Source organism: Balaenoptera borealis (assembly GCF_965194805.1).
Source record: "Balaenoptera borealis genome assembly, chromosome: 1".
NCBI classification, from domain to species: domain Eukaryota; kingdom Metazoa; phylum Chordata; class Mammalia; order Artiodactyla; family Balaenopteridae; genus Balaenoptera; species Balaenoptera borealis.
In genome coordinates, this window is record NC_138860.1 from 94,638,670 (window position 1) to 94,661,362 (window position 22,693).

The 22,693-nt window shown below is 36.0% G+C and overlaps 1 protein-coding gene across 1 annotated transcript in view; it reads right to left on the reverse strand.

Annotated features, from left to right (window-relative positions):
• The window catches only part of MAGI3 (membrane associated guanylate kinase, WW and PDZ domain containing 3), a 262,383-nt gene that overhangs the window by 66,552 nt on the left and 173,138 nt on the right, over positions 1–22,693 (reverse strand). Inside the window, 4 exon segments of the mRNA XM_082380631.1 lie at positions 7,930–8,009; positions 9,371–9,545; positions 13,049–13,258; positions 18,473–18,592. Coding sequence (XP_082236757.1) covers positions 7,930–8,009; positions 9,371–9,545; positions 13,049–13,258; positions 18,473–18,592 — 585 coding nt within the window.

Genomic DNA, 22,693 nt, shown 5'->3' on the forward strand with positions numbered 1-22,693 from the left:
GAGGGGCTATGCAACATCCTTATAGAGATATCCAACAATCTCCTGGAAATATGAACCTGGTCCTCAAATGAGAAATGTAGGAAGGAAAGGATTGGGGAGACATTGTAGTTAAAGCCATGGCAGTGGACAAGATTACCTAGATAAATTGTGAACAGAAAAAGATGGAGAATAGAAGCTTAGGGGCATTAACAATTTAAGGAGCAGAGACAGTAAGAATAGTCAGGGGGAATGATGTCAAAGAAGACAAGAGGGGAGCATGGTCAACACTAACAAATGCTTTATAAAGCTGTCAGGACTCAAGATAAGGGCTAAAAAGAGTCCACTACGTTTGGCAATCAGGCCGGAGGTTATTGGTAACCTTAAGAAAACCAGTTTAACTAGAAAGGTAAGGGGCAAAATTCAGCATATTGTAATATTAGAGAGTAAAATAAAAGGTGGAGCCCTTAAGAAGAGAGCCTTTTTTTTTTTCTTTTTTTCTTTTTCTTTTTTTTGGAAACTCGGTTGTGAAAAACATAGTGTGAGAACTGTGGAGAAGTAGGGTCAAGAGAAAACGTGTTTATTTACTTTTGAGATAGGAAAGAGCTAACCGTATTTTTCTGTGTTAGAAGCTAAAGCATTCCCCCCAAAAGCTGACTGAAAAGGCAAAACTATTTCTGGCATATCAAGCAGTTGATTGTTTCTAAAGCCCATAAATTTCTTTCCTCTTCTCCAAATAGGATTTTTCTTATTTAAATATATGAACTACAATTGTTTTCTCATTGTGGAGCTCTATTCAGTTGATAATTTTCTTTTACCATTCTCTAAATTCTAAAAACAATATCGACATTCAATACATTTTAGTAAAAATGTCTTTAGTAAAAAATTTAATCTTTCTTTCATCTTAAGAGAAAAGGAGTGGGTTGAGAGAGTAAAATGGATTCCTGATGTTGAATTTTTAAGATAAAACAATTTAACTAAATTTAACTATAACAATTATTTTAAGTGGAAGATAAATATGTACATCGATTAAACCATCAGATATGGTATAAAAACACAGGTTTTGAATATCACAAGACTGGGGAGAAAAGGGCAAGTTTTAGAAACTGTGAGGTTTTTCTAGAAGATCTTCAATGTTCAGCAGAATGCAAACAATATCTTAAACTATAAAAACTGACATTTAAAATATTGTTATTACTATCCCCTTTTGAACATCTACTCTGTGCAAAGTATTGTGGAAATTACCAATGTAAGTCAGATACAGTCTAGTCTGGAAATAGCCTATTGTGGGGCTATTTCTCCCCTATTGAGGGAGGAGACAAAATATACAGCAAAAGTGATAATGGTTGGCCGAGCATAAAACAAATAGGTTGAAGGTTCCAAATTTTGGGGTCCCCATAGGGAAGTACAGGTGATGTTAGAAAGGCACACCCAGTACTGGGGGTGGGAGAGTAACTCTTAAGATTAAAATGTTTTGAACATCCTTAGAATACTGACTGCAATTCTGGTTGCTCTATCTTAAGAAAGATATAATTAAGATGACCATATAATGTATTCTACACTTTTGAGAGTAAAAGGGGACACTGTTATTAATTATGCTGGGACAGCAGGAATAAGCTGGATTAGTCCTTGGCCAACCAAGGCATATGGTCACCCATAATGTAAAGAGCATTAGTGGATCACACTCATCCAGAGAAACATTTCCAGTTTCTCTGAGCCCCTTTACTTTGTTCTCCAAGGAAGAAAGAATGTCTGATCTGACTGGTGAGTTTTAGAGAATGAATTCTACGTGCTTGGCTCAGGGCCTCTTGGGTTCTCTTGCTGTTCTGGATGCTAGCCTGCCTGCAGAGAGGGTGCAATCTGGTCTTTTCACCATGTCTGCCTTGCGGGAGGGGTCAAACAGCTGAACACAGAGACCAGAGATTGAGTGCTTAAGTCTGCCTCCTGTAGGGGTAAAATATTAGTAAGCCCAATAGAGGTGCAGAGCTAAAGCTATGTTCACTCAGCAGATGGTATTCTAACCTCATCTCTGTTTCCTGCGTCCTGTGTCTCATACATGAGGTGTATGAGAAGTGTCAGCTCTCCTATTTTCTCTCTATTGACTCCTCACTAGTGAATGAAGACAGAATTCTTTTTTTTTTTTAACTTTTTTTTTTTTTGGCCATGAGGCATGTGGGTTACTAGTTCCCCGACAAGGGATTGAACCCTCGCCCTCTGCATTGGAAGCGCGGAGTCCTAACCACTGGACCACCAGGAAAGTCCCAAGACAAAATTATTATTTATTGCTTCCCTCAGAACCTTAAAGAAATTAAATATTATTTTCAAGAAGGATGACCAAAATAATCTGGAGCATAGAGTAGCTTCTTTCCTTCTTTTCCTTTCTTTCTTTTCCTCCTTCCTTTCTTACATCCAAACATTTAAGTCTCTACTGAAGGGATATATAGGTAAGACAAAATTCTTGCTCCTACAGAGTGTAGGCACCTAGTAGTGCCTACTAGGCAATGTAGTAGTAAGTGCTACAACAGAAATATGCATGTGGTACTGTTGCGCACAGAGGAGAGAACACCTAATCCTGACCTGGAAGAGAATGACAGAGGAGGCTACAAAAAATTATACTTTTCATCTGAGCTTAAAAGGATAAGTAGGTACGAGCCAGGTGGACACAGGGGAAAAGGCTGGTTCCTGGCAGAAGAAATGGGCCTGTGGCAAAGGCAAAGATAAAAATGTGTCATACTTATGGCATGATAATACTTTGAGAGAGAAATATAGAATACAGTTCAATTACAAAAAATCTTCAATACTTCCCCATGGAGTCTCGACTTTATTCTGCTGACAGTAGGGAGCCATTAACTATAATGGCCATTAACCTGAGCAAGGGAGAGGTATGAAGGCAGTTATATTTTAGAAAGATTAATTGACAATGTAGCTAAAGTTTTTGGATCATGTAGTCTTATCAGTAAAAAATCTGACAATGTACTTCCAAGAGATTTATATATATATATTCATAAACATATACATACTACTCTACTAACATGTATTTACATAATAAAACATACACAAAATAGAAGTTTAAAAAGGAGATGGGAGACTTCCCTGGTGGTCCACTGGTTAAGACTCCATGCTTCCAATGCAGTGGGCACGGGTTCCATCCCTGGTTGGGGAACTAAGATCCCACATGACGCGGGGCACAGCCAAAATAAATAAATAAAAAATAAAGAGATGAAGACTAAACAATTATCCCTAGTTTACCTCAATGTGGTTTAAAAAAGCTCACATGAGGTGTATGAGAAGTGTCAGCTCTGCCATTTTCTCACTATTAGCTTGGGCTTGCATATTTGTATTATCTTCAATCAGCAGTGTCTTTGTAGAAATCCTTTTAAGCCACATTTTAATTTTGTGTGGGTTAAAAACCATGTAACATAGTCTATAAATCCACTCAACTGTGTACAGGTAACTGCAAAACTTTACAGGGCTCTTGGCAAGAGCAAGGGTGCCACCCATGTTCTTCCCTCAAGACACTCTGGGGAGTGTACATGATAATCTGACATACAGAATGAGGTAGAATGCCATTACCAATCTGTATATAAAATAGTAGAGAAGGTTAATTTATTTTTTCCCAATAGAAACATTATGAAAAGTTCTGACATTTTTTTCCTGTACCCGAACAGATAGTTGGAACACCACCATTTTACAGACCACTGGCATAAAAGATATACTGGAGGAGAACTGTAGGAAAAAAAGACCAAGAAAAATCCAAGCGTGTGGTAGTCAGAGGAAGGGAGAGGAAGATACAAAAAAAAAATGCATGAATAGATAGAGGCATAGGTAGCTATGTGAAAAAGCAAATAGAGCAAAATGTTCATTATAATACATGTATTCACTGAAAAATTCTTTCAGTTTTTCTATGTTGGAAAATTTTCATAATAATATATTGGCAAAATATAGAAAAAAGAAAGAGCAGGGATTGGAAACTATATAGGGAATAGAGCAAACAGAGAGGAAGAAGCAAAAGTGACTCAAAGGATTTTGGCCCAGATGATTATGAGGGTGGTACCTATGACAGAAAGAGGAATGGGGTGACTATGGGGGAAAGATGCTAAATTCAGTTTTAAGTATGTTTATCTGAAGTGCTAGTAGGGCAATCAAAAGGAAAGTCTCAAATGTAATGGGAAATACAGAAATAGCATTCAGAACAGAGGACAATACTAGAGGTTTAGATAAGGAGCCCAGCTACAGTAAATTGATAGTTAAGGCTATGAAAATAAATACATTCTACAAGGGAAACAGGAAAAGGCAGAGAATTGAACTGAAACAATTAGTCGGGAGGAAAAGGAATGGAGCCCAGCAAAAGAGACATGCCCGAGAAGACTAATACCACATTCACAATCTTTAAAAAGTCCAATTCTATAGTATTACATATTCTAGTTTACCTTCACAATGGGTGACTTCACCATAAGAAACTTACTAGGAAGAGCCTTATAGACAAGGGAAGTATAAGAAATTAGTTTAAAAATTATTTCAAGGTATAATTTACATTCTACAAAATACACAGATCTTAGGTGCTCATTCAATGATTAAAATATTGATTTAAGCGCTTGTTCAAGTATTAAAAAATGAGTTTTGGCAATTGCATGTGCCTATATAACCGTCACCCCAAACAAGGTGGAGAATATATCCATCATTCCAGAGAATTATTTCAATTCACCATTCTCCCCTCCACCCCCATCATTTTCTGACTTCTATCAGCATAGATGAGTTTTCCTGGTTTTAGGCTTTAAATAATGGATAATTAAGTATCCATTCTTTTGTGTCTGGTTTCTTTCATACAACATGTTTCTGAGGCTCATCCATGTTGTTGAGTGTTATCAACAGCTTTTTCTTTTTATTGATGAGTAGTATTTCATTGCATGAATATACCACAACAGGAGAATGTTTATCCATTCTCCTGTTGATGAATATCTGGGATGTTTCCAGGTTGGAGCTATTATGAATAAGGCTGTCATGATCATTCAGGTAAAGTCTTCTGGGGAACATGTGTTTTCATTTCTCTTGACATAACACCTCATAGGAAACTGCCAACATTTCTCCAGAGTGTTCACATAATTTTATATCCCCACCAACAAGTAAAAGATCCAGTTGCTCTACAATCTCACCGATCTTTGGTATTGTCAGTGTATTTGACTTTAGCCCTTTTAGGGGGTGTGAATGACATCTCACTGTAGAGACGATTAATGATAAGCACCTTTTTATACTTTTAAAAAAACTGAGGTATAGTTGATGTACACACCTTTTCATGTTCTTAATTGGCTATTCTTTATCTTCTTTTGTGAAATGTCTGTTCAAGTTCTTTGGCCATTTTATTTTATTTTTAGTTATTTATTTTTGGCTGCATGGGGTCTTCGTTGCTGTGCATGGGCTTTCTCTAGTTGTGGTGAGCGGGCTCTACTCTTCATTGTGGTGCATGGGCTTCTCATGGCAGTGGCTTCTCTTGTTGCGGAGCACAGGCTCTAGGCGCGCGGGCTTCAGTAGTTGTGGCAATGTGGGCTCAGTAGTTGTGGCTCACGGGCTCTAGAGCACAGGCTCAGTAGTTGTGGTGCCTGGGCTCAGTTGCTCCGCGGTGTGTGGGATCTTCCCGGACCAGGGCTCAAACCCATGTCCCCTGCATTGGCAGGTGGATTCTTAACCACTGCACCACTAGGGAAGTCCTCTTTGGCCATTTTAAAAAGCAACTTTATTGAGGTATAATTTACATATCACATAAAATTGTTCTGCTTGAAAAAATGTACAATTCATTGATTTTTAATAATTTACTGAGTTGTGCAACCATCACCACAATCCAGTTCTGGGAAATTTCCATCACCTCAATAAGATCCCTTGTGCTGTTTACAGTTAATCTCTATTCCCTTCCTTAGCACTGGGCAACCACTAATCTACTTTGGCTCTATAGATTTGCCTATTCTGGACATTTCATATGAATGAAATCATGCAATACTTGATCTTCTGTGTCTAGTTTCTTTCACTTGGCATAACATTTTTTGAGGTTCATTCGTATTGTAGTATGTATAGTATTTCATTTCTTTTTATTGCTGAACAATATTCCATTGTATGATTACACCACATTTTATTTATCCATTCATTGTTTGATGGACATCTGAGTTGTTTCCACTTTTTAGCTATTATGAATAGCGCTACTACGAATATTTACATTCAAGTGTTTGTGTGGACATATGTTTTCATTCCTCTCGGGTAGATATCTAGGAATGGAAGTGCTAGGTGATATGGTAAATTTATATTTAACCTTTTATGAAACTGCCAAACTGCTTTTCAAAGCAGTTGTACTATTTTACATTCTGCACAGCAATATACAAGGGTTACTGTTTTTCTCCATCTTTGCTAATCTCAAAATCATGAAGATATTCTCCTAAATTTTCTTCCAAAAGCTTTAGGGTTCTAGCTTTGAGCCATCTCAAATTATTTTTTGTACATGGAGTAAGGATATAGTTGAAGTTCATTTCTCTTTATGAATATCCAATTGTTCCAGCACCATTTGTTAGAGATTTTCCTCCCCTCACTGAACTGACTTGGCACCTTGTCTGCAAATTAAGTGATCACATATGTGTGCATCTATTTCTGGATTCTCTTATGCTGTTCCACTGATCCATTTTCTAGCCTATGGATAGACGACACTCTTGATTACTGTAGCTTTATAGTACGTCTTCAAATCTGGTAGCCTAAGTCCTTTATCTTTGTCCTTTTTAAAGTCTGTTTGGCTAACTAGAGTCTTTGTACAGTATTTCCATGTATATTTTAGAATCAGTTTGTCAGTTTCTTAAAAACAGACTTTTAGAATTTTGATTGGGATTGTATTGAATCTAGATATCAATTTAGGGAGAATGAACATCATTAACAATATGTGTTATCCTACCTATATAGTATATCAATGAGCACAGTATATCTCTTCAATTATTTTAGGTCTTCATTAATTTATTTCAGTGATGTTTTGTAGTTTTTAGTGTAGAGGACTTGCACATCTTTCAGTAGATTTGTTCCAAGGTATCTTTTTCTTAATATCATTACAAATAAATTTTAAATATTTCATTTTCCAATTGTTTATTCCTAGAAAAATTCTATCATGCTGAACAAAATATGTATCAATTCTGCTTAAATTTTTTTCATAGACTGGAATTCAATCTATAGGAGGACTATCTGACTTTCATTCTAATCCATTCATTTTTTTTTTTTTTTAAACCAAGGTAAATAATTTCTGATGAGTCATACAAAATCAATGCAAATTTTATTCATCTACACTCTATATTCAAGAAGACACAGCAAACATTTTGGTTGGGGTAAATTCTATACTTATTTGTAAGACTATACCATTAAGTAGAACCTGTAACATACAAGACAGACAAGCATTATTATCTAATAATTCGCAGAGAGATAATTTTTCTACCAAGCAGTAAAAATTGTGTCTGGGTGAGAGGTATATTAAAGACTTTCACTGAGTTTCTATTGCTGCTGTAAATGGCAAAGGATTATAAATACTGGCATATCTATCCTAGTGATACTAAATTAAATATATTTTTGAGATTAGCAGGCATGATAAGGCTACCCTGTGGTTGAGAATGCACCTAACTTATTAAACTATTTATTTCGAATTTTAAAAGTTTGTTTTAAAACAAAGTTAAAAAAATGGCAAATTCATTTTTATTAAGGTTTTTTTTTAAAAGGATTTAATTGTATACTTCTCAAAAAAAGAGAAATAAAGACTCTCACAAAATTAGATGCAATGACATAATGACCAGAATCAGCTGATTATGATATCCACCCACTCCTTATGTGCTTATGCACATTATGGTTTGTTTAGGATTTTGGAAAACTTGTTATCTAAGCAAGAAGAGCAAGAAGGGATAAAGAGAATAAGTATGGTATAAAAGGTTTCTGAATCTCTACCTCCATCTTCACAGTCTTCAGGGGCTTTGGCTTTCTTACAAAGACGAGGATCCAACCAGGTGGTTGTCTTGGTATTGTGGCTGTTGAACAAAGATTTCAATTAGAAACAGTAAAATAAAGAGGGAGAAAAGTATTTCAAAAGCAAAGACGAAAAGTGACTAAAAGGTATATGATGTTTGAACATTTATCTCCTACAGGCTTCATTTGTATACCTCTGATTCAATAGTCCTGTTGTTCTCAGTCTATTACTTCAAAACTGCCACAGAGGAAATGTAATGCTAGAGGCACTAATTTGAGAATGAAGACTCTAAAGAAGGGATAAAATGTTAAGTGCATAATAACAGATGCTTATCTAAGCAGTCAAAAATGTTTCAGAGGGTGGGCACATGGCCCCATACTGTGCATTATCTTAGCCAAAAAAGCTGCCCTGAAAACCCTGTTTACTTGCTGGCTGAATTCCTTCCTCTCTCCCTCCAAAAACACTATATTTCTTAGGTGCCTGTGATGTGTGGGCATTGTGCTGAGGACAGAGAATATAGAGATGAACAAACAATCAGACAGAGTCTCTGCCCTCACTGGGACTCTTTAAAAATAAAAGAGTTAAATAAAATAAAAAGTTTTAAAGTGTCTGTTTCTGGGACTTCCCTGGTGGTCCAGTGGTTAAGACTCCGCGTTCCCAATGCAGGGGGCCCGGGTTTGATCCCTAGTCAGGGAACTAGATCCTGCATGTGGCAACTAAGAGCCCACGTGCTGCAACTAAGACCCGGAGCAGGTCAGACCCAGGTCACCATGCAGTAAATACTAATGCTAAAACAAAGCCATCACACTGCTGAGTAGACAGTGTTATAGTTTAAGTATCTGAAATATGAGGATCTTAAAGAAAGAAAAATCCTGGAAGAAAATATATACGAAGGCAATAAAATATAAATTAAAGTTATTATCAAAGCAGTGGGAGAATAACAATGTGATCAAAGGATCTTTTCTTGGTGTTTCCAATTTGAGATTAATTCACTAATCTCTACGTTGATCTCTAGGTCTGAAAATATTTAGCTCAGTTAATAAATATGGCCCCCTTCCAAATGATGGTAATTTGTGAAATGCTCATTAAGTTGGACACTCTACCCAAAAGGTTAAAAAAAAAAAGGCAAAGCAAAATATCCTTTATTCCTTGCATTTTTCATTATTAGTGATAAATCTGTTTTTAATCCTCCTGTTTTTTATAAAACCAGACGTCAAATACAATATTCCTTTATCCAAATCAAATAAAAATGAAATATCATCCAGGGAAACAATCAGATTAAGAATCAATTGTAACTTTTATGAAAAATATTTTTAAAGAAAGAAAAAAGAAATGGAAGCCTTGTGAAATGAGGTTAAGAAAATTTAAAGGTAAGTCTCACAGTGGCAGGGCACATTAGAAAAGATACAGACATGTGCTTACTCAATGAAGTAGATCATCCCCGTATCAGTGTAGGCCATTTCCCAGTTTTTGGGCAGAGGTTCCAGATTCTCGTCTCTCATCATATAATTTCTAAAGTCCATGGAACTATTTGTTTGGTTGTAACTTGGGACAGTCTTTATCCAATCAGACGACTCAGAATGCCTCTCTCTGTTTTCTGCTATTCCAACAGAACAGCGTGAGAAGTAGATAAAGTTACAGTCTCTTCAAACAGCCTTAATTCTAACAAAATGCTAAATATATATTGCAAATTTCCTTGTCTACTATGTCCACATTCTGCTATAACTTTTGAAAAAACAAATAAACACACTGATTTTCTTTTAATTTGCTAAGTGACATTAACCCTGTACAGCACCTCTGATGCTAGTCAGGGAAAGAAGCAAAAAAACAACAATAGAATCAATTCTGTATATACTAAATATAGATCAATCAATATTATACTAAAACAACAGCCATAGCAGCACCTATACAGTTCTTTTATGTGACAGGCTCTATTTTCAGCACTTTACATATATTAACTCATAATTCTCACAGCAACCCTGTGAGTATATATTATTACTATTGCCATTTTATAGAAGAGGAAACTAAGGCCCAACAAGGTTAATAAGTTAATTTAGTCAAGGTTACACAGCTAATAAACAGCAAAGCTAGGATTTGAATTTAAAGGGTCCATGTTCTTAACTGCTTTATCAAGCTGCCTTGTGTACATTTAACACAGGCCTTTAAAATAATACTAATTTTTAAAATTAAACTCAATAGACTTACTGTTGTTAAATATAATTCTCTGTTGGTAATATTAAAATCCTTTTAGAGTTCCAAAGTCCACAATGTAGGTAAGAATACTAAAATTTGGTGACTCTCTAGGGAGTTCACAATTCATGCACTTAAAACTTGTTTCTAGAACTTAAAAGATAATATAACTGTAATAACTCCAAACTTTGGGCAATGCTTCAGTATCAGAGACTCTTAGAAGAGGCCTTAGATATCATTATATGTCATTCTTTATAGTACTTCCACTCCAACCATCCTTTATCCAACCAAGTTCTATAATCCACTAATCCTACTACTTACTGCCTTTCACTGTTCCTCACCCCAATCCATGCCCTAGCCATGTCCTCACTGCCCTACTTACCCAACTTAAATTCCATGATCAACCATTATACTCACTCCCTTGTAAATACTCCTGATTCCTTTTTCCCTACTTTACTTCACCATACTTGACTGGCTGAACTATAATTCTACTTAAATCTTACTCTCCACATACTCCTTGCCAGTATATGTAGCTGAACGCAGGCGATAGTAACTACTTCACTTTTAACTCATGATCAGTAGCCTCAAAAGGGCATTTAATGATGTATGACAATCATAGGGCATTTCTTTAGTCTATTCGCTCTGACTCTCCTAGATAACGATTTCATACCTTCCTTCTCCTTAAATCTTCTCCTACTTCTGCCTTATCCCTAATCTCATTTGATGACCTTGTTTCCTATTTCACTGAGAAAATAGATGCAAGCAGAACTTCCACAAATTCCCACCATTATATCTACATAGCAACTGTGCCCATTTTACTCTACCTTCTGTTACAATGGAAGAACTAACTGTGTTTCTAAGCAGATATCTCTATCCCCTCTTGCCTACACACAAGAGGGAGTGTACAAACTGCCTCCCACACACTCTTGGATACACTCCCTTTATTAACAATGAAGAGTCTGGAACACCTGGTCTAACAGCTGTCTTATATGACAAACATAAACTATGGAGCTTACAGATGGGTTTACCTCTAAGGCAACTGCAGTGCTCACTGAAAGGCTCTGCATTAGGAAGTAAAAAAAAGGGCATTTTCTTTTCCTTCAAATTAAGAACATATAAATTCCCATTTGGGGACAGAGTCATGGTTTCTAATCCCAGTCTTAAGCATTTAAAAATGTCAACATAATTTTGAGGGAGAGTAAAGCTGACATCAAAATCAAAAGTCTCTAGGATATGATGACTTCCCTTAACAACTCTAAAGAATTAGATATGAATTCACCTAAACCTTTTTAGACCCGTTTTCACCAAAATATATTGGTGTAATTCATTGAGCATATCTGCGACACAACAATGTGAGATGTTAGGACCATAAAACAGGACTCACACTCTGGAGGGGGACACAAGCAATGAATGTATTAAAACAATAGATAATAGCAAATTTTAATAACTGATAAAGGAAAACAACAGGATACTTTGGGAAAATGATAATGGTAATGGATTCTGCAAATTTGAACATATAATCAAATTTTTTCATTTATTAGTACAACAAAAATATTTTTTTAGCTGCTACTATGTGCTAAACATGGTTTATGGCTCAAGAAATAGCACAATGAACAAAACAAGCAAAAATTCCAACCCTTATGAACCTTATATTCTAGTGTTTTGAATGGAATTATTATCATAAATAGCACTGAAATCAGTTCTGCTGTGATTCCGTGGTTTCCTATTTATACTCTTAACTAGCAGTATAAGAATCTCCTAAGCCAGGGGTCTCAACCTCCAACCCCCAGACCTCAGACTGGTACCAGTCCATGGCCTGTTAGGAACCGGGCCGCACAGCAGGAGGTGAGGTGAGGGGCGGGTGAGTGAGCGAAGCTTCATCTGTATTTACAGCCGCTCCCCATCACTCACATTACCGCCTGAACTCCGTCTCCTGTCAGATCAGCGGTGGCATTAGATTCTCTTAGGAGCGCGAACCCTACTGTGAACTGCACATGCGGGGGATCTAGGTTGCGCACTCCTAATGAGAATCCAATGCTTGATGATCTGAGGTGGAGCTGAGGTGGTGATACTAGCGCTGAGGAGCAGCTGCAAATACAGATTATCATTAGCAGAGAACTTTGACTGCAAATACAGATTATCATTAGCAGAGAACTTTGACTGCACAGAGACCATAATAAGTCAAGGTACTTGAATCATCCCGAAACCATCCCCCCACTCCGCCCCAGTCCGTGGAAAAATTGTCTTCCATGAAACCAGTCCCTGGTACCAAAAAGATTGGGGACTGCTGTCGTAAGCAATCACTACATTATTTAGGGGTACCCAAAAGGAGAAGATTCTCCACCACTAAATTTCTGTTGGTTTTGCATTTAATGAAAAATATGACAGTCAAGTTTGGAAATTTTCTTTGAGTGATTCAGAATTTAAACTCAAAATATTGCTAACAAACCTTTCAGATAATATTTTTTAGCATACTTCTAAATCTTTGTTTTGGTTGAAGGCTATATCTTAAAACGTCTACATTTTGTTCTAATTCTGTAGAGTAGGACTTAGGCCAACAAGATTCCCATATGCAAGCACCAGAAATGAATCTCAAATCTTTTAGGCAGCAGGGTAATGGCAAATTGTATTATTATCAATACTAATGATAGTTTATAATTGATTTATCAAAACTGTCACTAATGATAGTTTATAATTGATTTATCAAAACTGCCACTTGGAGCAACTCACTTCAGCTTACAAGATGGTCAACAGAGATACACTGTTTCACACAAAACCTTAAAAAAAAACCCTGAGAATCCCATCACTTTCTCTGCATGTGCTTTGTGGAAAATTTTACTACTTCCAATTCAGTGTCATATTAAAGTCAACCTTGAGGATCAGCCAGAAGTTGTTTACCTACTGACGAACCTGCATTTCCACTACCGTTAACAGCTTCCTTGTCTTCATCTTCTTCCTCTTCAGGAAGAGAACTGTCCATTCTTTCCATCTTGCTGACAGATGTAGTTCGTTTTCTTTGGGATTCTGTGTCAAACTCATTATCAAAGAGGACCTGATCAACTGGATCTGGCTGGAAAGGGCTGGGTTCTGCTGGAGGCTTGGGAGTTCCATAGAAGTTTCCTGAAGTGGACAAAATAACAGCTGCTGAAAGTGTTGAATGCTGAATTGAGAGTCAGAACAAAATGATCTAGTGTATGTCTCTGCCCTGTTATCTTATACGGAAGTTTTTGAATACCCACCGTTGGCTAAAAGGAGGCCAAAGCACTTTTTCTTGGGAGAGGAGGAGACAGAAAGACCAGGAAGAACTTATTTCTCAAGTGCCCTAACACTATGTACTATCTAACATTATCTAACACTTTAAGACTATTTGTACCTAAGGCCAGGAAGTTGACTTTACGTATGTAGGTTAGTTATTCCTACAGGGCTTGCTTTGCATGAGTTCTATATTAGGGCCTAATTTCTGAATTTAAATGCATCAATGCTCTTGTGTAAGACTAACTGGCATAAAAAGTGGGAGTAAAGGAGGAGAAAAGTAACTCAAATAATTTTGTTCTGATATGTAACATAATGAACTATTTTGGTAAAATAAGGAAATATGCAGGCAAAGGATAAAGCTAAGAACCAACCAGTCTGTTCTGAAATGTAGGCTGCTTATGTAAAAGTAATTTTTTAAAAGTTTTTCTGAGCATTTTAATTATATTATTTTATCTGGCAATTTATTGAACAAATAGAGAATTTATTAGCATAACTCAATATTGGCTTACTCTCAGGAAAGCAAGAAATACTTTAATATGTTGTCTTGTAAATCAGTAATTTTTGCAGTAAAAATGAATGTCCCAGAATAGAATGAAAACAACTGAATATCTGCTCAGTTTTCCACGTAGTCCCCAATAGGCAGCCACGTACAATGGAAAATGTTCAGTGGGTCTAGCTACATTAAAAGTTTGTGGCTCCTGCTAGTTTTGACCTTATATCAACCACTATGCTGATGTTATAGAAAGATAAACATGGACAGGGAATAAAATACTCATCATCTTCTTCTTTTATTTTAAAAAAAATCTCCAAATTCCTTGGCTCCTAAGGCGGTAATTAAGATGCTCATTCATATACAGTAAATTAATGGGGTATATAATGGATTATTTTTCCAAGATGAAAAAAAAAACAACAACAACATAGGTTGTTCACCACATCAGTGAGGCAAATCTACAAATAACATGGTTTACCTTAAGTCGTGCTTGCTTTGAGGGGGTAAGTATTAAGATAAATTCTTTGGAAATTTGACTTCGGGAGTTAATTGTCATTAAAATACTCAAGACAATGGAATCAAAATAATAAGCCTTTTCAACCACATCTTGCCTCTCCCCACTCAACGACTCCCTTGCTTCCAAACCCACGTTTGAAATGGAGTTACTCCTGTCATGCAGATGGATGGAAAGCTTCATATTAAAACAGACTAAGAGGATCTCTGCAAACTTTCTGGCCCATAAGTAAAGCAAGGACCAATGAAAAATCCAGTTCACATTTCTCTGGGACAGAGGGCACAGAAACGCTCCAAACAGAGGTTTGGTTGGGGAATAGGATGCTCTAGGATCTCATTTTTTCCTGCATTATGTCCAATAATAATCCAAGAAATTTGGATGTACCATGAAAAAGTTAAAAGTCCACTTTTACTTTTTTTTTTTTTTTTCAGTTTTTCTAAGGACGGTAGTTTTACAGGAAACACTAGAAACACATTTTACTGTGTATTCTTAGTAATTATTATCTGACTCTAGGGTGAAAATTAGAGAAATTCAGGATATTGTGATTGCTATATCCATAATCACTGATAAGAATTTAGAACTTCATAATAAATTCTGGCAGTTTCCTTATTTTAAAAAAATTATTGGCTTAGATTAAAAAAGAAAACTAGCATTGCTTATAAGTAAATTGGATCTATTTTTCTTGAATTGTTGGTAAATATCAAGATTTCAGATATTGGAAGGTTCAGAATTACAAGGTTTGTGAACCTTGACTACAGTTATTCACAGAAAAAGTTTTTCATCTTTTTGAAGCTGTTTTGGAGCTTTTTCTTTTTCTCTTTTTTCTTTTCTGAAGGGTTTTCATTTTTACAATAGAACAGTCAACCATTACAGATTTTAAACCTATATAAAATCATATACAATAGTGTTAGAATAGTATTAGAAACTTATTTACTTATTTATTTACACATCCCCAGATACTAACTTTTGCCAGATTCCTTTCAGGTCTCCCCTTTTTCCCTCTTTAATGACACACATATACAGTCACATATATAATTAAAGCCCTAATTTCCTGTCTCTGTTCTTCCCACTCTCTCCCCGAGTTATCCTTATGTTGGTATATGTCATTTCCCTGCATATGTACATCTAGGACATATGTATATGCATACATACATATAAATACTATTGTTTTAATAAAAGCTTCATGGAGTGTTTATGACATTTCATATCTTTTTTTCTAAACAGTATACTGTCCGTATCCTTTTGCAACCTTCTTTTTATACAACTGTATTTCTAAGACTTATTCCTGTTCATACATATAGATTCTAGTCACCTGTTATATAATAGTCCATTTTTATGAACAAATTAAAATGTATTTTATTAATTCCTCTACTAAAAGAGAGTTGGTTGCATTCCCTTATTGTTTCAAATGATGCTATAATGACTATTCGGGTACATGTCTGCATATGTACATAGACAAGGGTTTTTCTATAGCAGGCATCCAGAGAGGGAACTGCTAGGTCAGAGTTAGGTGCATCTTTGAATTTACTAGCTATTGCCAAGATGCTCTCCAAAGGGATTGTATCATTATATACTCTCGCCAGCTGTGTGTGGGGGTTTCCATTTCCCACAATTATCAGACTTTAAAATTTCTGTCAATCTTATGGGTGTGAAATGGTGGATGACTGTTCATGTTCTTAACAGAAGCAAATGTAGAGGAATATCTTTGTGATCTAGGGGCAGAGAAGGACTTCTTAAACGAAACTTCAAAGCATAAATCATAAGGAAAACAGTGATAAATCTGATAGACAAAAGTTAAGGATTTCTGTTTAATGAAGAAACACAGGACAAGGTTATTAGATGACAGAATGGGAGAAAACATCTATATCCAATAAGGGATTAATATCTAAATATCTAAGGAATGTCTACAAACTGCAATGTGATTGAGATCCCACTTTTTAAAAAATGGACAAAGCAAATGAATAGACAATTTGCATTAGTCCAAGAAAACTAACAAGCATATGAAAAGATGCTCAAACTCTCTGACTACCAGAGAAACTAAAATTAAAATGAGATACCACTTCTACAACCATCAGATTGGCAAAATTATAAAGCTGGACGATGCCAAGTGTTGAGGAGTACGTGGAGTCATTACTGTATCTGCTACAGAACCAAATCCCTATGGCACTGCTGATGGGAATAGAGACTGTAGAGCTACCCAAAACTACTTCATCACATTAACTATAGGTATACCTTATAACCCAACAATTGGATACATATTCCACAGACATTCTCACACAGGTCTGTAAGAAGACGTGTGTGAGGATGTTGCAGATTTATCTGTGGTGATGAGGAGTTGCAGGCAATCTGCAAGTCCGTCACTAGGAGAATGGTTAGGTAGTGGAGTCACAACATGGAGTACTGTGCAGCAGTTAAAAAACAATGAATTACATGCAAATACAGTACAGCAACATGGATGAATCTAAAAAACACAGTAATAAGTGAAAACAGTTAACAACTAATGAGATACATTTAGAACATGGTCCAGATGTAAATAATAAATACATGTACACAAGACACAATATACATCTTGCAAGAACACATGCAAACAAAAACATATACATTAAACACATCAGAATGGTTGCCTGTAAGAGGGAGGTGAATGAGAGCAGGCTATTTGCATAAAAGTAAAAAATAAGCGGCTGCCATTTCCTCTGAGAAGTCTCCACTGGCCATCTTATCTAAATAAGATATTCCTATTATTTCCTTTAAATCCCTTGTTTTTGTTTCCTTCATAACATCTCAATTTGGCTATTTTGTTTGTTTTTTGACTGCCTTCCCCACTAAGATATAGGATTTATGAAGGCAGTATCATTTCAGTATTGCTCAGCACAGCATCTCTAGCCCCTCTGATAGTGCTTGGCACATAGTATGAAAGAAGGATCAAATAAATTAATAAATAATGAATGAGTCATGGGAGCTAAGCCCAGAAAGGGTGGCTGGGTCAAACTTAGCAGGCAAAAGGAAATCATTAAAGATTCTGAAGGAGAGAGACATGACCAGAACTGCACTTGAGGAGGACTAGCATAGTAGCAACGAGCAGGGGGGATTGGTGAGAGGGAAGAGACTGGAACAAATGAGATCAACTGCGACAGCCAGCATGAGCTAGTCCAGTGAGCCTGCAATGAGGTCATGAAAGTAAAAAGAAAGGCAGTGCGAAAGCTGCTACAAAGGAAGAAATGACTAGATTTGGTAACACACTAGATGAAAACTGTGAGAAAAAGAAAGAAGTAAATGAAGACTCCCCTGTTTTGAGCTCTTGGTGCAGCTACAGAGAGAAATTATTCTTTTGGATAGAGCACAAATGCATATTTGGATATGCTGAATTCATGGTTAGATACTTATTGAACACCATCTCTAGGCACTGAAGATAATATTGAGTAAGAAAGACGTGATATCTGCTTTCACAGAGCTTGTGAAAAAGGCAATTATAATAGCTGATAAAGCAATGATGGAGAAGTACAGGGTGCTATGGGAGTGCACAAGCTTGCCAGTGAAGAGTGTTAGATAAAGAAAAAAAAAAAAAGATCTAACAAAGAATCATTTAAAAGTTGAAATTGATCTTAAATCAGTACTTCCTAGAATCAAGTGAGTAAAGAGTTATGAAAAGAAAACCAATTTTTCTGTTTTTGTTATTTTCCTCCTCAAATCTATATTCTCTTTTCTCCAAGAGAGGCAAGGTATAAATAGATTTTTTAAATTGTACTGTAGTTTTATTTCCAACCACAAACAACTCACAAATACTTGTGGAGTTCATATGATGAATGTGAATTACTATGAAATACGCATACTGGCCAGTTTGAATGATTTTAGTATACTGTTCACAATCAACTTTATAACATAGAATGCGTTTGCTTATTGTTTAATCCCATTTTAATTAATAAATTACAAATAGCCTAATCAAAAGAAAAATCTCCCAAAGACTGATAGAAAAAACGTTTAAAAAATGGTATTTTACTGACCAAATTCCCTCTGAAATAATTCCAATCAATCAGATAGTGTTCTGGGTTGCTGTTGTCAATATTTGAGGACATACCATCATACGTTCCACTTTCTAATAATGCTCCACTCTCTTCCAGTGCTTTGAACTGTTCAACAGAAATGAAATTATAGTCCACCCCTGGTACTTCCCCATCCCTGGGGGCCCTTGTAGTGCCTAAGGAAAAAAAAAAAAAAAAAAAACAAGAAAAAAATAGGTTGTAAAGTGCTTTTAAACTTATAAAACATTGAGAATAATAGAAAATTCAGTTTATAGAGAACACATGGGAAACAGACTACTGAATATATTGCATCTTCTAGAATGATGATCAGAGAATTTTAGGCAAATTAACATTCCTAGGTGAAAGTAGGACAATAAATAATGTAGGATGAGTAAATATACTTTAATAAAAGCTACAGATGGCTATGAAATTCAAAATTACAAAGATTAAAATGTTAGTGTCCAAGAAAGCTTAACTTTCCAAGACACAACAGTTAATTCTTCTTTTAAACCTCAATTATTATTACTTAATATTTGAAGGAGAGATAAGTCCACCAAGGATAGGCTTCATTTTCATGTAGCTACCTTACATATTTTTTACTTCCTTACATAAATGTAAACTAACATTCTACTTACTAGAGTTGTAAAGGACAATAAAAAAAGAAAAACAACTTTTAAAAACTCTCACTGAGCTCCATTTAAAAAACTTGAACAAGTATTAATTATGAAATTATTTTAGACTAATGAATAAAGGGCTTAGGGCTTAAGATAGGAACTCACATATTGCTTCTTAGCCATTATTCTCTTCAAGTAATTTCAAAATATTAAGCAGTAAATTGCTTAATGAAATTCACTACAGCAACAGAGCACTAAATTTCTATCTATTAAGGAATTAATGCCAAAGTAAAATGTTTCTTTCAGATCCAAGATATAAATTCAGGTTATGGCACCATTGCTATATTTTACTGAATTTCACTGAACAAGCATCAATATTTTTTTGAACTGATATTGGAAATATTTCAAATACTAGAGAATACAAAAAAGAGATCCAGGTACTTAGCCTGGAAATTGGGCGGGGATACTGTCCTTCCAAGGATGCCTTCCCAAGCCTATTCCTCTATTTATGCTCCCTATTTGTTAATAGCACTCCAAGCCAGAAACCTGTCAGTCACCTTGGGTTCTTCCCTCTGCTCTACATCCAGTCACCAAATTTGGTTGATTCCATCTCCTAAATACCTGTAGGATCTATATACTTGTCTTCATTCTCACACTCACTTAATTCATATCATTATCTATGGCCTGTATTGTTGGCCTCCCAGGGTCAACCCTTTCTTCTCCCTGGCTACACCCCTTACCAAAACTGCAGCCAGTTTGACTTTTCTAAAACAATCTTGAGTGAAAAACCTCTAAACCCATCAATGGTTCCCATGATCCTGGCATAAAATCCAGACTCTACCTCTTCAGCTTCTTTCTTGCCTCACGCCTTTCACATTCTAGGTTTTAGCCATAATAGATTTTTTTTTTCCAATTCTTTTAATCTTCCTTGCACTCGCTTAACTCTAAGGCTTTTGTCCAAGCCATTCTTTTCCTTGGAAGACTTCCTATTCCCTTTGTCTCTTACCTCAGCTAACTCCTACTCATCCTTCAGGTCCTGGTTTAGAAAGCTTCTTTAGAGAACCTTCCTTGATTCCCATCTAGGGTATGGCAATATGCAGGGACTACGTCTACTTGGTTCAGAGCAATAGCCCCAAGTCTTGGCACCACGTAAGAACCACAGTAGGTACTCAATATAGAGAGTTGTCAAATAAATTAAGTGAAATTTTATACAAATGGAATTAGCACAGTGCCTGGCAATATGCTATCATTATTATAAATGAATTCATGGGAAACTATTAATTGCTTTTACTTTTTAGTGGCATTACATTCTATTACATTTTGTAACATGTGAAAAAAATCCACAATGATGATGATAAAATATTAATGGTGATGATCTCAGAAAATAATGATTAAGCCAACATTCTAAGCAACAAAGACTGTAATCAATGAATTTTTCCCCCTTATTTTTACCCAGCTTTTTATAAAAATGAGCATTTCTTTGTCTTACATCACACAGGATACGAAATTAATTAGGAAAACATAACTTCCCTTTTTCTTAACATTTTTTCATTATCAAATTTTTGTTTCTCATATACTGACTAAAATTACACTGTTAGATTCCCCAAATCCACAGCTTTTAGTTCCATATTAAGTAAAAGTTAACATTAGAAAATAAATTCAGCTATTAAATTTATGATTAGCAGCTGTGATAGATGGAAAAACATGGCCACATATTTTGCACCTCCTCCCATCAAGAGATGGGGCCTGTTGCCTCACCTCTTGTATCTGGACTGGACTATAGCTTGCTTCGAATAATTTAATGTGATGCTGTGCAAGTTCAGGAGTCTAGATTTCCATCTTTGCCTCCTTGGAATAGTCCCACCACCATGTACAGATGTCCAGGCGAGACTACTGAATGATGAGAGAGAGTCCCAACCAACAAACAGCACCAAGGCCCCAGACATGTCAGTGAGGCCAGTTTAGCCCTTCCAACCCCAGCTGAGCTGCCAGTGACTGCAGCCACATGAGTGGGCCCAGCTGAGCTCAGTCAACTCATGACATCATGAGAAATAATACATGATGGTTATTTTAAGCCGTTATGTTCTAGGGTAGTCTGTTACGCAGCAAAGGCTAATTTAAATATTACCTAAATAAACTCTACTATAAAACATAATGACTACATAAAACCCAATTTAAGAGCAAACCATATTATAGGTAATACTATTTAAAAAAGCACTGACCCGAGGGGCAGGAGCAACTCTGCGTTTTAGTCTGGGATGATTATTAATGGTACAATTTTGAGCAAGCACTTAATCCCTCTGGGCTTTGTTCTCTTTCTGCAACGTGGCATTGAGCAAGATGGTGTTCATGATTCTTTCCATTAACAGACATAAAATGTTATGTGTGATTCCAACATATATATTTCCAAGACTCACAAAGTAGCTTTAATGTTAATTCTTTTTACAAATGTATTATAAATTTTCACTTATTCCCCCTCAAAATATGTACTCTCATACACATAAAAAGTGCTCTACCTTCCCCTACCCTACCACATTGCCATAAACATTCCAGAAAATTTACCTTTCTATTCTCCTGATACTCTATATGTTTAATGTAAAGCTTTGTACATCCCCTCCAGTCAACACTATATTTCTCCTTTTTACATAAAACTTCCTCCAAGTTCTGCTTACTCAGTCTCCAATTCCTCTCCTCTCATTCTCTCGTGGGCCCATTCCAATCAGATCACTGCCCCAACCACTCCCACTGAGACAATTTGTTATGTGCAACAGGAGTCTCCACTTTGCTTAACCCAATGGTCAAGTCTCAGTCCTCACGTTACTTGGCCAATCAACAACCTTTGATATAACTGACCCCTCCCTCCTTTTTGCTTTATTCTGAAATATACAGAAAAGTACAGAAAACATATATATGTATAAAGTTTAACAAGTAATAATAAAGCAAACTCATCCAGGTGAAGAAACAGAACATTACCAGGGTGCCAAAAGCCCCCTTGTGTGCCTCCAATCATAAATCTCTCCCTCCCTCCACCCCCAAAGTAACCATCATCTTGACATTTGTGATGATGATTTCCTTTCCTTTTAAAAATGTTTTTACCAACTAAGTAATGCATTTCTGAGCAACACAGCTTAGTGTTGCCTGTTTTGTAACTTCATATGAAGGGAATCATATCATATGCATCCTTTTGTGTCCACATCAATACTTGTTATCAGGTTTTTAAACTTCTGCCAACGTGCTAAGTATGTAAAGGCATCTCACTGCGTATTTAATGTGCAGCTGCCTTATGAGATTAAACATTCTTTTTCATATATTTACTAGCCACAGAGATTTCTTCTGTTGTGAAGTGGCTGTTCAAGTCTTTTGCCATTTCTCTACTGGGTTGCCTGCCTTTTTAGAATTGTAGTTCTTTACATTCTGGATACTACATTACTTCATCAAATCTAAGTAATCAACAGCTTCTAAAATGCACCATTATTTTATCCCTAAAAAATAAAAAAAAACCTGGCAATTATAATTGAAAGATTTCATGCATTGTAAGATGTATTCCAATTGTAGAGAGGTTAAAATGTGAAATAATTGTGTCAGTATTGAAGCACTGCATCTTTTGCCAGGTATATGTGTTGCAAATGAGGCATTTCTGCTAAAATGTGAAATATGCTTTCT